Source organism: Dendrobates tinctorius, unplaced genomic scaffold (assembly GCF_039654945.1).
Source record: "Dendrobates tinctorius isolate UK_male_01 unplaced genomic scaffold, ASM3965494v1 ptg000138l, whole genome shotgun sequence".
NCBI classification, from domain to species: Eukaryota; Metazoa; Chordata; class Amphibia; order Anura; family Dendrobatidae; genus Dendrobates; species Dendrobates tinctorius.
Genome location: NW_027361806.1, coordinates 27,918,551 through 27,936,027, shown reverse-complemented (window position 1 = coordinate 27,936,027; position 17,477 = coordinate 27,918,551). Strand labels below are relative to the sequence as shown.

Here is a 17,477-nt window from a genome sequence, read left to right as displayed (position 1 = left end):
CTGCATTAATGCAATTATTTTGGCCTATTTAAAGTGGACTGTGCTGCTGTTAAAGGGTTCAAAGGTGCATGTGAAATGCCAAAATGGCGTCAGTATAGTGTAAGGTATGTGCCCTGAACGACTTCCATCTTATGCACTTTATTATGTGATAAAGCACTTTAAAGAAAATTCAAGACGACTGTGTCCATGGGCTGGATTGTAAAGATATAGTCACACCAGACAGGTCTGTTCTGGAAAGTTCTGAGACTGAAGCATCTGGTTCTTTACATACAATTGGTTTGTTTCTGCAGCACGAGCCCGGACCTCTGCCACGGTAATATCGGTTTTAGGCAATTCACATACAAATTAATTGCTGTAGGGAGAAGTCACACGAGCAGATATCGGCCATAACCAGGACCCATCGACGCCACTGAGTGGATCACAGCAATCATTTACCAGTTACATACGTTTTTGTTTTTTTTTTTTTACACTGATGGCAGCACAGACATTTATCGGAGGAATAGAGGAGCGGGGACACACGGGTATATGGATCTAGACATATTGGACAACGTGGCACCTGTTAGATCCCTCTTACACCAAACTAAATCTGCCTGTATATTAGCAGACACTGTAGCACAATTCTATAGAGGAGGGAGAAGCTACACAATGACCGGAGTGTTCCTCCTTTTACCCGGGGAAGGATTGGTAAGCGACACGCGGCTCCAGGGCAGCGCTGACATCTACCTTATTAGGATTTGCCTATGACTTCTTCTTGATGACCTCTGTGCACAGGACGGATTATATAAGTGATGTCTTGTGAAAGTGCTGGCGGCTTTGGTGTCAGTCCGCCTGCAGCCTTGTGACTATAAGATCTGTACAGGAAACGGCTGCTTCCACCACAAGCGGGGGCGGCAGTTCCAGCTCTCGGTGCAACGTGCCGGCCGTGCACAGTCTCCCAACGGCAGAACAGCAATGAGACAGAGCCAATCGTTTAAGTGTTGGGTGGGTGACCCGGGACTCCAGCTGCTGCAGCACATCTTCATCTTATTTTCTAATTATGATGAAATTTCAATTTCTGGCAGTTTTGAGGCGTTAAAGTTTGGAACACAGCGCCGATCTGCCGGTGCGCTGCCGTCATTATTTCAGTGCTTCATCCTCCACTTTCTTCATACAGAAGGCCGTATTCTCCTTACAAGAGGCTGTGACAGTCCCAGGTCGGAGCGTGCAGCCGCCTTGCTGACATTACACCATCTAGCTCCGGTTGAGCGTTGTGTATTAGCTCACGCCGCCATCGCTTGGGATCGGCCGGCGTCTCAGGCAGTGTCCGTTCCTTTATGGGCAGCTCTGATAAACTCCTTTGTCCTTTCAAGTTTTTGGGGCCTTCATTATTTGGGTATATAATGACTTTAATCTTTGGGATTTACTAGCGTTGACGTGAACCTTGCAAGAAGCATTGTTACATTTCTATTGATATTTAGGTCCTTGGTTTTAGGTCGATACCTCAAGAGGAGAAGATGAAACGCCCTGAAACTGCACGTGGCACACGATTTTTACTTTCCCGTCAATAACGTGTGAGCAGTAGCTGAGATTCATCTACAGCAGTAACACTGGATGTGGTGAGCCATTTGCCATCTATCAGCAACCAGGGTATAGGAGAGGAACAGGGCGAGCGTCACCTGGAAGTCCTCTATGCCCCAATTCTCTTGGCAGAGGCATGCATGTCATTTTAGGCTGTCGTGAAGCCAGAAGACAAAACCTATGCTATTACCATGCCAAGACACCTTCTGGCTTCACGACAGCACAAAATACATCACATTTACTAAAAAGTGTCCTAAGAACTTAGGAAAATTTCAATCAGGTTAACAGCAGAGGCAGACGTATCAGCTTTGTCAGATATTCCCGGCCAAACTTATCCATTCTAAAATGAATTGGTCTCAATGTTTCACACGAGCAGCGCAGATGTCATCCGCGAGCCGTCCGGTACCAGTCTGTTTGAAATCGGGAGGTGTGAATGAGGCACAAACGTGCTCCAGGGTGTCGGCAGGGTCAGGAGCTGGACCGGCAGTGATCGGGCCACGACTGGAGACACCTACCTTCTGTTTATCCAGGATCTTCATGGCGTAATACTGATCGGCTCCTTTATGTTTCACCAACATGACTCTTCCGAATGAGCCAGTGCCCAAAGTCTTTATCCTCTCGAAGTCTTCTAGGCCGGCTGTGTTCTGAGGGAGACAGACGGATCAGATCACTTAACTGTTCACAGACTGGATCGCTCACTTGGCACAGGAGCATTGTTTGCATTGGACCAGGTACAAATAAAACAGAAGACGGGCTGACTAACTGGTTTATGAGCATTTTGTGCTGGGTATGCAAATGTGTGATAAGTGCGGCCATTGTGTTCACGGATACATTCAAGGATGTGTTCACAAGTGCTGTAATATGGATGGAAGAAATCCATTGTTTGTGTCAGGGCAGATTTCACTGCACCTTACACCCTATGCATTGGAAAAGGGGGAAATATGCAGTGAAAATCCACAAAAGCAAATGACCAGCCACTGGATTTCATAACATAAGCTGCATGAGTTACTCAGCGGCTGGTGGGTGTAGACGGCACCTAAAGCCCAGTGATTGGCGGCAGGGGTCAGGTGCTGTACTCACGGGAGATCACCAAGCCTTTTTTTTTATTTTTCAGGAGGATGGAAAATAAAATCTCTACCTGGAAAACCCTTCTAAACCAGGGCCACAAGCTCATTTCTGCTTTGCCACTATTGCAATGTGTCGTGGATTTACTGCCTGCAAAAACTAATGGAATATTTTCACGATTCCACTACAGGCAGCTATCCCCAAAAAGATTTATGTTCACATTGTTCCAGTTTCTATACATTGTAGAAGCACGCGACGTTCTCTCCATGACATTTCCCAGGATAAATTTGGCAGATTTATTTTCTTTACAGAGTTTTCACCCATCTGTAAATTCCTAGATAGTACCCAAATCGGCAATAAGTGTCTGATGATGGAGGGTCCCAGCGACACCCCCACAGGTCATGATAACAGGGGGCGTCATAAGGACTCTCCATTAGAATGGAGCATAGACTGAAGCCTAAGGGCCTGACGAGCAGCCAAGAGCGGTCCATCTTCACTAGCACCAGACAATAAATTGAGGAGACGGCGTGTACACAGACACTGGCAGAAACACACACACAGGCACACACGTCGACCCTGGCAGAAACACACACACACACACACACACACACGTCGACCCTGGCAGAAACACACACACACACACGTCGACCCTGGCAGAAACACACACACACACGTCGACCCTGGCAGAAACACACACACACACACACACGTCGACCCTGGCAGAAACACACACACACACACACACACACACACGTCGACCCTGGCAGAAACACACACACACACACGTCGACCCTGGCAGAAACACACACAGGCACACACACGTCGACCCTGGCAGAAACACACACAGGCACACACACGTCGACCCTGGCAGAAACACACACAGGCACACACACGTCGACCCTGGCAGAAACACACACAGGCACACACACGTCGACCCTGGCAGAAACACACACACGCACACACACGTCGACCCTGGCAGAAACACACACAGGCACACACACGTCGACCCTGGCAGAAACACACACGTTGACCCTGGCAGAAACACACACAGGCACACACACGTCGACCCTGGCAGAAACACACACAGGCACACACACGTCGACCCTGGCAGAAACACACACAGGCACACACACGTCGACCCTGGCAGAAACACACACAGGCACACACACGTCGACCCTGGCAGAAAAACACACACGTCGACCCTGGCAGAAACACACACAGGCACACACACGTCGACCCTGGCAGAAACACACACACACACACGTCGACCCTGGCAGAAACACACACACACACACACACACGTCGACCCTGGCAGAAACACACACACACACACACACACACGTCGACCCTGGCAGAAACACACACACACACGTCGACCCTGGCAGAAACACACACACACACACACACGTCGACCCTGGCAGAAACACACACACACACGTTGACCCTGGCAGAAACACACACACACACGTTGACCCTGGCAGAAACACACACACACACACTTCGACCCTGGCAGAAACACACACACACACGTCGACCCTGGCAGAAACACACACACACACACACGTCGACCCTGGCAGAAACACACACACACACACACACACACACACACACACACACACACGTCGACCCTGGCAGAAACACACACACACGTCGACCCTGGCAGAAACACACACACACGTCGACCCTGGCAGAAACACACACACACACGTCGACCCTGGCAGAAACACACACACACACGTCGACCCTGGCAGAAACACACACACACACGTCGACCCTGGCAGAAACACACACACACACGTCGACCCTGGCAGAAACACACACACACACGTCGACCCTGGCAGAAACACACACACACGTCGACCCTGGCAGAAACACACACGTCGACCCTGGCAGAAACACACACACAGGCACACACACAGGCACACACACGTCGACCCTGGCAGAAACACACACGTCGACCCTGGCAGAAACACACACAGGCACACACACGTCGACCCTGACAGAAACACACACAGGCACACACACGTCGACCCTGGCAGAAACACACAGGCACACACACGTCGACCCTGGCAGAAACACACACACAGGCACACACACGTCGACCCTGGCAGAAACACACACACAGGCACACACACGTCGACCCTGGCAGAAACACACACAGGCACACACACGTCGACCCTGGCAGAAACACACACGTCGACCCTGGCAGAAACACACACACACACACACACACGTCGACCCTGGCAGAAACACACACAGGCACACACACGTCGACCCTGGCAGAAACACACACACGTCGACCCTGGCAGAAACACACGCACACACACACACGTCGACCCTGGCAGAAACACACACACACACGTCGACCCTGGCAGAAAAACCACAAACAAAGGCACACACGTCGACCATGGCAGAAAAACACACACACACACACACACACACACACACACACACACACACACACACACGACATATAGAAACGTGTTGAGTTGTGCATTCAGTGTTACCAAAACCATATTTATAAGACCTCGCGGAGCTCGCAGTGCATCACCATTACGGTTCACAGCGTCACTTTATGGCAGTAACGTTTTTTGCTTGCCAGCTAAACCTATTCAGATGAACAGAACCAAAATTTCATTGCTCATAACCTCTGCAAGAAATCTGCTGCGTCTGAATATAGACTTATACCGTCACCGTTCTCAAAAATGTCTGCGCCGGCCACATTGAGGACATTGCTGCAGGTGACGTCCCCAATATGTCCTGAGCAGTGTGGACATTATTGTGAATTCGGGCTTTGATTATGTTTGCAATGTTCCACGAGTTACAGTAAGTTACAGGTTTGACCATATGGGAGAAATCATATAAAATAAAGAGGTGACCGATACTCAGTCAGGATTCTGGTGGTCCCAGCGGTCAATGACTGGCAGGGGAATATACGACCAACAGCAGATTAGTTCTGGACTTTATTCTCTTTGGCAATTATTTTTTCATATAGAGGAAATCCCCTTCTATGTGTGAATATTCTGCGATGTCCTGTAACAGATCTGCACACAATAGATAAATAGTTTTTTCTTAGCTGCACAATCCTGATTACAGCCAGTCTTGATGGTTTTACAGTGCATTTAACCACTAAGCCAAACCGCTCCCAAAGTGCATGGTACTTGGCAGCCTGTTTAGAACAAGAAAGCACAAACAGGATCCATCCTGACGAGTCTGTGGAAATAAATGATTGCATTCTGCACAATGGTTGTGCCGTTCCTCCATTACTCCTCCTGGAAGCTTATGAATAAATCGCCCACTGGGCATTACGCATCAGGGGATGGGAGGGTGTCCTTACATTTTCTGACTCTGTACAAGCAGGGTTGACAGCTGCAGACATCAGGTTGAACGAACCTGCTGCAAATTTCCAAAACCAACAAACAGATCACGTGAGGGTTTTCATTTTTCAGGTGGCCGTGCTTGTTTGTAAAGATCGTAGACAGCCCCTTTTAATTGGCCATGTTCTGACACGCAGAACTGCGGCTTTTTATCTGGGGGTGTCCGGCAAACACACGCCGCAGCAATCTGCTCACATTACGCCGTCTTGGCTGATTTTTTTTATGCACTTTTCCCTTTTGTAAACTTTTTTGGTGCAGACTTGAAGCAGCGTTTTCAGTTTTAATAAAATCAAATCTACTTTGCTTGAACTGTTAAACATTAATTTTGTTCATACAATAAAAAAATACATGTATTATTATATATAATCACAAGGGTAAAAAGCATCTATGCTATGTGAGAACGTGACCTCAGAAATGTGGCCATCAAATCTACCAACCTGAGTGCAGCGAGCCCAGAAATCAGCAGCTAAATGAGCTTCAGGGAGTCATGTAGATACCCGGCGATTTCTATAAGGTTTTGTAATATCTGCAATGTGAGAATGTCTGAATATCTGCAAATGGTCACCTCCTCACCTGGGGCGGACTCTCCCATTTTCTTAAAAAGTCTTCTTTGGCTTTGGCTAGAAACTCTTTCACTGCAAAATAGAAGGAAATAAAGTTACACAAAAAGTCATCAAAATACAGAAAGATACAGAAGACTGAGCTACGAGAAGGTGAATGGTTTGCAAAAACTATTCACATCCTGATTAGTTTTGCAAAACTACAATCCCTAGCGTTTCCTGACAGCCTGATCTCCCAGCGCAAGGAGCAGTCACGAGTGACCCCTGTACATGGTCCCCCCCCTTGTAGTACATGGTCCCCTCCCCTGCCACCAATACATGTAGTACACCTGTACACGGTCCCCTCCCCCAACACATGTAGTGCACCTGTACACGGTCCCCTCCCCCAAACACATGTAGTACACCTGTACACGGTCCCCCCCCCCCCAACACATGTAGTACACCTGTACACGGTCCCCCCCCCAACACATGTAGTACACCTGTACACGGTCCCCCCCCCCAACACATGTAGTACACCTGTACACGGTCCCCCCCCCCAACACATGTAGTACACCTGTACACGGTCCCCCCCCCCAACACATGTAGTACACCTGTACACGGTCCCCCCCCCAACACATGTAGTACACCTGTACACGGTCCCCTCCCCCCCAACACATGTAGTACACCTGTACACGGTCCCCTCCCCCCCAACACATGTAGTACACCTGTACACGGTCCCCTCCCCCCCAACACATGTAGTACACCTGTACACGGTCCCCTCCCCCCCAACACATGTAGTACACCTGTACACGGTCCCCCCCCGCAACACATTTAGTACACCTGTACACGGTCCCCCCCCGCAACACATTTAGTACACCTGTACACGGTCCCCCCCCCAACACATGTAGTACACATGTACACGGTTCCCCCCCCAACACATGTAGTACACCTGTACACGGTTCCCCCCCCCCAACACATGTAGTACACCTGTACACGGTCCCCCCCCGCAACACATGTAGTACACCTGTACACGGTCCCCTCCCCCCCAACACATGTAGTACACCTGTACACGGTCCCCTCCCCCCCAACACATGTAGTACACCTGTACACGGTCCCCTCCCCCCCAACACATGTAGTACACCTGTACACGGTCCCCCCCCGCAACACATGTAGTACACCTGTACACGGTCCCCTCCCCCCCAACACATGTAGTACACCTGTACACGGTGCCCTCCCTCCCCCCCCCCAACACATGTAGTACACCTGTACACGGTCCCCCCCCCAACACATGTAGTACACCTGTACACGGTCCCCTCCCCCCCCCCCCCCAACACATGTAGTACACCTGTACACGGTCCCCTCCCCTTCCTCCCAATACATGTAGTACACCGTCCCGTCCCCTTCCTCCCAATACATGTAATAATAATAATAAATTTTATTTCTATAGCGCTGACATATTCCGCAGCACTTTACATTTCAGAGGGGACACACAAGGAGTTCAGTCTTTGACAGGTTCAGTTTCAGATATAGTGAGGACATGATGTTAGACACAGCGTTTAGACAATCGCCGGTGTTTTCTAGAAAGGCTGGCGTGATGTCAGAAGAAGCATATAATTGGGTGTCATCAGCACACCTGTACACGGTCCCCCCCCCCCCCCAATACATGTATTACACCTGTACACGGTCCCCTCTCCCCCCAATACACATAGTACACCTGTACACGGTCCCCCTATAGCACCCACTTTGGTGCAGTTTCTGACCTGCTTATTGGCTGCGTGGTTTTCTGATCAGTGATCGGGAGGGTCGCCCCATGATTACATATATCACACATCCACAGGATTGGCGAGTAGCTGCTGACCTCAGGGATATATAGCGACAACCTCAGCACTGACAATCAGAAACAGACTATTAATGGTGGGGACAAGTAGACGTGAGCAGGACAGGCCATGCAGTCCTGTGTGGATGGTGGCCGGGTGCTGCCATATGAAGGCTCTTTTCCATGTCCCTGATGAAGACCACAAGACGGTTGAAATGTTGGACAATATAGGTTTCATTGGTGTTGGATCAAAACAGATCACATTTGCAGCAAATCCACCTTGTGTTCTCATGGTCAGTGCTGAGGTCCTCACTATAGGACATTGTCCCTTCCTCCAGCGCGGCTCATACAGGCGGCGCTGCCGAATTGACTTTACACTGAGCTCGGGGAGAAGCTGCGGGACCCCCCCAACAAAAGAGCGGCCATGTCACTGGAGCAGCAGTCAGGAGGAGGTCGCCTCATGTACATGGGGACTTGGGACCCCCTTGTGATCAGTGAGAATCCCGGCGGTCCGATAAGTGATCATGGTGACTGTGGGAGGACTCCTGTAACAATCAGTATGAAAACCACACGAAGCGGAGTGTCGGTGCAGCGATCGACCTCATCGCAACCTCTTTACCCGAAATAACGGCACATTACTGAGTGCACGGGGGAAGACACCAACGGAAGAGACGGCCGGTGCCCATAGCAACCAGAGCGCCGCTTTCATTTACTGCTGTGCCAAGATGGAAGATGTGCAATGATTGGCTGCTGTAGGTGAAAAGGCCAGCTTTGCTGTGAGGGACTCGTCATACACCAGCCCCATCAGACGCGGTAATATCATGGATCTGCAGCAATCGGTGGGGCCCATCTCTAAAACGGCCTTCGCTGACCATAGCAACAAGATCTCAGCTTGCATTGCCCCACACAACCAATCAGAGCTCAGATTCCATTGCACCAGAGCACTGTAAGAAATTAAAGTGGAGCTCTGATTGGTTGCTATGGGCAGCATGGAGTGTTACTATGGAGCCGGTCTCTGTATATGGCCAGAACAGGCCCCAATTTCTGCATCACTCACTGACTGAACCCTGGGCGTTCTACCATGGTGGGCTACGGAGGGCCAATCACATCTCCCACTATGCCCTGACCGCCGAGTGTGGGGGTCTCTCTACATTTCCCGGAGGCGATCTCACACGCTGCAGATAACATGGCCGCCATCTGTGGGGATAGCTGCGTGCTGTGTGGTCAGTCCCCGCTGCCCCTCACACAATAACACATTGATAACGGAGCCGCTGAGGTGAGCGCGTCCGTCCATCTCCTTCGTCTAATAGGCCGGTCACTGTCTGTGGGATTCCTATAATCAGCGATGGACATTTCTGAAACCTCTCATTACACTAAAAGCCGTGCGGTGGCCGCTCTAATCAAGGCATAAGCCGCCTCCGGCTGTAATCTGCCCTGATGCCAACTTTTATATAATGCGAGCCGGGCAGGAAAACAATTAAAGGAAAAAAAAAGCAAACTGTGCAGAAACAAGCAGCGGCCAGCACGGCGCTGGGGAGGATGGGGGTGGTAGTCCAGCGATCAGACCCGTGGCGTACCGGCGACTATGACTGATCGCTGCGATGTCCGCCATCCTGAATATTTCATGCCTTTTATTCCTGGCCGTGAAACGGTTAAGTGAAGTGGGAATTCCGCAGCTCCAGAGTGGCACATAGGTTGTCGCAATAAGTCGTCTGTAAAATCCACGCACTCCGTTATGGGGTACAGAATGGCCCCCGCAGCGCAGCACCGAGGCCATGGCTTCTAAAAGGAAGGTCCTGACTATTGCCACCATGACGGAATCGTGTAGGGTCGGGGGACTGGTGAACTAATGGGTAAAACATATTTCCCACACAAAAAACAAAACAAAAATTCCTTGCAATCTGCGGGTGGCGCGGGGGTCTCGGCCTTCAGCCGCCGGACTATAGTGCCCACCGACAATACCCATCACACCAAATTGTGAACCTGCTGCGGTCCTCAGGTTTGGGGCGGCTGGGAGATGCTTATTCAGCAGAGACCACCAGATCTGGGATCTTTTATTCAGCTTTATTTTGTTTTAAAAAAATTATAAATTAAAAAAAAAAAAAAAAAAAAAAAAAAAAAAAAAAAAAAAGGTTTATAAAAAAAAAAAAAATAAATTACTCCACTTTCCACTTTGATGGAAACTTTGCACTGATTGCAGAGGCAAGATATAAAAAAAAATAAATAGAAAACCTCCACACGGTGTAAAGTAAGTGCCCCCCCTTACCGGATCACCATACACATACATTAGTAATGAGCGGCCGGGGCACGGCACTCACCGTTCATGCTGACGAGCTGGCCCGCGGCATCATATTGCTTAGCAGAGCACACGACCTGACACGGCCGGGAAAGATGGATCCAAGATGAGAAAGACAAGCCCCAGACTCCCGGCTCAGGCTGTGGTGCGCAGAGGTACAGAGCGTTCGGATACTGGAGGTGCACTGGGCTTATTCATGGTGCACGCACCCTGCAGAGACACGGTGCACTCCCATTCACTCCCATAATTAACCCTGCGCTGTTCACGTTACCCAGCAAACTACCTGCAAACACTTAAGTCTTCAAAAATCCCAAATAAAATAAGAGCAGAAATAAGACAAGTGTGCTCCACTAAACCCTCATCTCCGCGCCAGCCAGAATGATGTGCTCTACATGCAGGCAGGAAAGAGTTAATACAAGCTCTATTAAATCAGCCCCGTTTGTTTCCATGGTAACTGAAGCTCGGAGTGGCGCATCCTCCCCAGTTAGATCCCTGCAACTCTTTCAATCCGATTGCTGCAAGTCACGACTCGAGCGGCGCTGTCACGATAATTGCAGCGGGCGTCGTTCCTTTGCTTCCTAATATTGGACGTACGGAAGGATGGTCACCCGACAGCCGCACAAAACTATCTCTGTAGGAGGCGTGCAGATGCTATGAACACAAATACCAGAGAACAAGAGGAAACTATTTTTTCCCCAATTTTGAGAGCGAACTCCACGAAACTCACATTTAACATCCGCACTAGGGATAATAAGACTGGAGCTGCTCCGGGCCGACGTCCAGTCCAGCTGCAGCCGGTCACTTCTGTGTCGGAATCCTGGGCGCCTCTCGCATTTCCGAGGTCCTGCGGCGTCATACGTTGTGGCACGAGGTGCCCAGGGTGCCGGCTACAGAAGCGACGACCGTCCTGGCCCGACTACCGGAGGACTGGACGCCTGGTGAGGGCAGAGCTTCTCTGCCGATTTCCTAATTCTTTGGGATGTATCACTAGGGTTAAGAAATAAATGGCGGTCTACTGCTTCTCTCCTGGAAGGATGAGAACTTCGTAAAATGCCACCCTGTGACTTTATTATATGTGGTTATTCAAGGCTTGGGTGCGCCGATTACGCAGATCATTGGATACAGGTCCGATCATAAAGAGTCGGACAATGGGTGGGGGAGCATGCCTTTACAACCACCCCTTTAACAAGACTACCCTTTAAAGACACAAGTCTGCTGCCTATGTCTAACGTGAATCGGCAGTATATGGCTGACACAAGGTCAGCCGCCATCTCTTCCCTTTTTCTCGGTTCGGCTAGTTGCTTTTGCAGCAGTGAAGGCAGGAGGCCACATTGGTTGTCACCTGTAGTAGCCACCCCACTGGACCCAATATGGCAGCACCACCGGTTATCATTCTTTTGCAAAAGCTAATTGGCTGATTTTATGCCATAAGGCCGAAGCTGCGCGGCGACATTGGCCAGGAGAAAGTTGCTGTAAGTGGATGTGGTCGCACTGTGACCCCACAAGAACCTGGAATTGCAAGTTGCAAAGAAAAGTAAATTCCACGTTTTTTTGACTTGCCACGTTGCCTGCGGGTTACAATACGTCCGCATGCACCTGCATTATGCCACCATCCAGCCTGCAGTGATATTTGGCGGTGCGATCTGTATGGTGGTCGCAGCATCTTACAGCGGCTCACCTGCATGCTGCCTTCAGATGTACATGATGTGATGGCGCCAGTGTGGTCTCCGCTGATCGGGCAGGCAAAAGATTGGATTTCAGAAAAACAGTTTGTGGCCATTTACCCCATTTTAATGCAGAGACCAGTTCTGTAAGTGATGCCGTCATGGTGGTCTGCTGTGGAGGCTCACACCATAACTGAGCCGTCAGCACATAGCTGAAGCCCCCGGTGGCCCTGCAGTAACACCTGTCCATAAGCTGTAATGTCGCCGTCCGTAACATAAGAAAGTCACAAGGAACCGAATGTCCAAACACGGAACATAAAGTACGAGCGTCTGGGCCCCTCTATACATTCTGCATGCAAATTCGTGTACCTCAATGAGTTCAGTCCGGCTTGTTGGCGACGAGCTGCATTTTACTCATTATTAGATTGCTTTCTCCTAATTAATTGCAGACTACAAGGATTCCGACAAGCCGGATACTCCGGTGTTTGCTGATGCAGAGCGGAGCGCGTTATTACCCAAGGCAAAGACGTTAAGTGTTTCTGCACCGTTGCCTACACAGCGCAAGGAAGAAAGTATGTGGGACACGGTGACCATCAAATGATGCCCAGAACGGTAGACGCACGCGGGATTAAGGAGGAAAAGTACGGCCAAGGTAGAGGAGCGCCTCATGCCCATAGTAACTTGTGTGTGCAGCCATCAGCGCGGGCGCCGACACTCCGTGATCCATTTCGGGGAGAAACCTCAGCCGAATTTGCAGAAGTCCACATTGCATTTAGCCAACCTCGTCCAGCCATTGAGACACATCCACACCTTGATAGGACAGGTCCCGCTGGGATGCCCCGAGATGCATTCACAGCTGCGGGTTTCGACCAAGCAAGGAACCGCACATGAAATCACAAAAAGGATGGTGATACTGCAGGAAAAGAAAAAACAGCAAAATCCACATTGCAAAACTGGGCGGTGGAAGCGGTGCAGATCTGCTCTCAAAGGCTGAACCAAAATCTCAAGTCTGCAGCAATTTTCCAAAGTTCCAGAATAAGGGCTGAAATTTTAACTGGTTAAAAAAAAGTCAGCGAGGACAATGCAGTTTTCCAGCGATTTTGTATGGTGTGAACGCAGGCTTATTAGGCGCACAGGGCGCACTTCATCCTGGTTGCCGACACTTCCCTGAGTATTTTGCCATCTGTAGGAAGGCTCATCATATATTTGTGGATGCACAAGAAATCCACGACTGGAATTTTATTTCCCTTTTTTGCTTGCAGAATTTAAATTATTTCTTTTTTGTGAATCCCCCTAAATAAACCAAGTCTCCCAACAAATCTGCCACGCCTGACCCTAGAAACACCGAGCAAGGGTCTACCGATAAGCAGTCCCCCTAGAAACACCGAGCGAGGGTCTACCGAAAAGCAGTCCCCCTAGAAACACCGAGCGAGGGTCTACCAAAAAGCAGTCCCCCTAGAAACACCGAGCGAGGGTCTACCAAAAAGCAGTCCCCCTAGAAACACCGAGCGAGGGTCTACCAAAAAGCAGTCCCCCTAGAAACACCGAGCGAGGGTCTACCAAAAAGCAGTCCCCCTAGAAACACCGAGCGAGGGTCTACCGACAAGCAGTCCCCCTAGAAACACCAAGTGAGGGTCTACCGACAAGCAGTCCCCCTAGAAACACCAAGCGAGGGTCTACCGACAAGCAGTCCCACCGTTCTCCTGTACAGAAGACATCACTGATGCCGGCAGCGCTGCAGCTACATTCATAAGAGACACCAAAGCGACAAAAACGGTCCAGCAAAACCCCGCAGACTTTAATGGGTGGGGGGGTCTGAGAGTTCATGAATATTGTGGTTCCATCAAAATTACCAGAAGTAAAAAATATCAGAAATCATGACAGAAAACCTCAAACATCAGACCGAGGCCCAGACAAACAAATCTGTCACTGCCGCCAAGTAACACGGCGGCCCCATCCCCTACCGCCCCGTAACGCGGCGCCCCCATCCCCTACCGCCCCGTAACGCGGCGCCCCCATCAATGCCGCCCCGTAACGCGGCGCCCCCATCAATGCCGCCCCGTAACGCGGCGCCCCCATCAATGCCGCCCCGTAACGCGGCGCCCCCATCAATGCCGCCCCGTAACGCGGCGCCCCCATCAATGCCGCCCCGTAACGCGGCGCCCCCATCAATGCCGCCCCGTAACGCGGCTCCCCCATCAATGCCGCCCCGTAACGCGGCGCCCCCATCAATGCCGCCCCGTAACGCGGCGCCCCCATCAATGCCGCCCCGTAACGCGGCGCCCCCATCAATGCCGCCCAGTAACGCGGCGCCCCCATCAATGCCGCCCAGTAACGCGGCGCCCCCATCAATGCCGCCCAGTAACGCGGCGCCCCCATCAATGCCGCCCAGTAACGCGGCGCCCCCATCAATGCCGCCCAGTAACGCGGCGCCCCCATCAATGCCGCCCAGTAACGCGGCGCCCCCATCAATGCCGCCCAGTAACGCGGCGTCCCAATCAATGCTGCTTAGTAACGCTGTGCCCCAATCAATGCCGCCTAATAAGACGGCACCCCCATCCCTGCCGCCTAGTAACGCGGCACCCATCATTGCTGCCTAGTAAAGCGGCGCCCCCATCATTGCTGCCTAGTAAAGCGGCGCCCCCATCAATGCTGCCTAGTAACGTTGCACCCCAATCAATGCCGCCTAATAAGACGGCACCCCCATCCCTGCCGCCTAGTAACGCGGCACCCATCAATGCTGCCTAGTAAAGCGGCGCCCCCATCATTGCTGCCTAGTAACGTTGCACCCCAATCAATGCCGCCTAATAAGACGGCACCCCCATCCCTGCCGCCTAGTAACGCGGCACCCATCAATGCTGCCTAGTAATGCGGCGCCCCCATCATTGCTGCCTAGTAAAGCGGCGCCCCCATCAATGCTGCCTAGTAACGTTGCACCCCAATCAATGCCGCCTAATAAGACGGCACCCCCATCCCTGCCGCCTAGTAACGCGGCACCCATCAATGCTGCCAGAGCAGCTCGGCGTCACCCACTTACTTGCACGGTCCCACTGCACGGTGCTCTCAGACACCAGCTGGCCCTCGCTCTCCACCTTCTGCTCCTGGATGTTGCTCTTCCCATTTCGATGGAACAATCTGTTTGCAAACCCTTCTAGTTTCTGCAGGGCTGATGAGGTCCCGGCGAACTGGAGGCTATCACTGGAAGATGCCATGCATGGAAGGGGCTAACCCTCTACCCGCCTGCTATTGTAATATGGCTGCAAAAACTTAAAAGGGAAAAAAAAAAAAAAAAAAAAAAGAATAGTTGCAGAGCAACGTCCAAGTCTTACTTCCTGTTTGTCTGAGCATAAAACCACCACGGTGACAGGTTCCTCCAGAATGTACTCGCTCGTCTTCTCACTTACCGCGCATCTCTCACGCCGTCCAAATTATCTGCTCCTTCTAGAACCACTTAAGACCCGAAATAAGGCTAAAAAAGAAAAAACAAACCCTTCCCATCTCCACGGTAACGAGGAAACGGATCCCACCCTCTGCTCCGTCACCCATGGGGCTTATTACCCTGTCACTCCTGCTCATCCATGGAATCGGCCAGGTAAAGCCAGGGTCCTCCATACACCAGGGGGCAGGCCAGCTGAAAAGTGTCACAGAATAAAAAAAATAAATAAAAAGTTCATCGAGCCACTTCCAAGAGCACAAAGATCGAGGATCTATATGCTGCAGTTGTGATGGAGTTGTCCGGGACTTTGATATCAGACCCCAAGGGACAATGCCAATAGTTTATCAGTAAAGTGCAGACAGACCTCGATAAGCTGCTATTAGGCGGTGGCGGCACACGCCCACTGCCTGTGCGCAGGGCCTGGCCTGGCGGCGGCACACGCCCGCTGCCTGTGCGCAGGGCCTGGCCTGGCGGCGGCACACGCCCGCTGCCTGTGCGCAGGGCCTGGCCTGGCGGCGGCACACGCCCGCTGCCTGTGCGCAGGGCCTGGCCTGGCGGCGGCACACGCCCGCTGCCTGTGCGCAGGGCCTGGCCTGGCGGCGGCACACGCCCGCTGCCTGTGCGCAGGGCCTGGCGGCGGCGGCACACGCCCGCTGCCTGTGCGCAGGGCCTGGCGGCGGCGGCACACGCCCGCTGCCTGTGCGCAGGGCCTGGCGGCGGCGGCACACGCCCGCTGCCTGTGCGCAGGGCCTGGCGGCGGCACACCCCCACTGCCTGTGTGCAGGGCCTGGCGGCGGCACACCCCCACTGCCTGTGCGCAGGGACTGGCGGCGGCACACGCCCACTGCCTGTGCGCAGGGACTGGCGGCGGCACACGCCCACTGCCTGTGCGCAGGGACTGGCGGCGGCACACGCCCACTGCCTGTGCGCAGGGACTGGCGGCGGCACACGCCAACTACCTGTGCGCAGGGCCTGGTGGCAGCAAACGCTCGCTGCCTGTGCGCAGGGCCTGGCGGTAGCATACGCCCGTTACCTGTGCGCAGGGCCTGGCGGCAGCATACGTCCACTACCTGAGCGTAGGGCTTGGCGGCAGCATACGCCCACTACCTGAGCGCAGGGACTGGCGGCAGCATACGCCCACTACCTGAGCGCAGGGACTGGCGGCAGCATACGCCCACTACCTGAGTGCAGGGACTGGCGGCAGCATACGCCCACTACCTGAGCGCAGGGCATGGTGGCGGCATATACCCACTACCTGTGCGCAAGGCCTGGTGGCGGCATACATAGGAGTGCGCTACCCATAGGAGGAAGCAAAATGTGTATCGACCAGTCTAGGTTAAATTGTGGGAAAGTTTCAAGAAATTTGCAATGAAAAATTTGCAGATTAAGATCCAATGACCATACCATTTTGGCATCGTGAACAGAATGTGACTGTATCCTGAGAGTCAGCAATCTGCCAGTGAGACGGCCCTAAGGGGGGCAAAGACGAGCTCATGAGGGACACACAGCCACCATGCTTGTTTCGTTTTCTCTGATTAGTGCTCTCGGTGAACGGTCCCATGGAGATTTCCGCCTGTTTACAAGACAGACGTTTCCTGCTGTACATTTTCGGCCTTGTATATATTACACGCCTGGCAGATACAAGCATCGCACGGACACAAGCAGCCTGCAGCACCTTATACTACATGCATTTTCAGACAGCAAGAGGTTAAAAGCAACAGGAAACC

At 52.0% G+C, this 17,477-nt stretch overlaps 1 protein-coding gene across 3 annotated transcripts in view; it reads right to left on the bottom strand.

The window, feature by feature from the left end:
• The window catches only part of PRKACB (protein kinase cAMP-activated catalytic subunit beta), a 44,544-nt gene that overhangs the window by 9,760 nt on the left and 17,307 nt on the right, over positions 1–17,477 (bottom strand). The window contains exons 1-3 of one of the 3 annotated variants that reach the window (XM_073544896.1): positions 15,352–15,541; positions 6,573–6,634; positions 2,073–2,201 (exon numbers count right to left, since the gene is read on the bottom strand). In XM_073544896.1, coding sequence (XP_073400997.1) covers positions 2,073–2,201; positions 6,573–6,634; positions 15,352–15,526 — 366 coding nt within the window. In that variant the 5' untranslated portion in view covers positions 15,527–15,541. Of the gene's footprint in view, positions 1–2,072; positions 2,202–6,572; positions 6,635–10,672; positions 11,034–15,351; positions 15,542–17,477 lie in introns of those variants that run through there. The other 2 variants (XM_073544898.1, XM_073544897.1) reach the window with 2 other exon arrangements.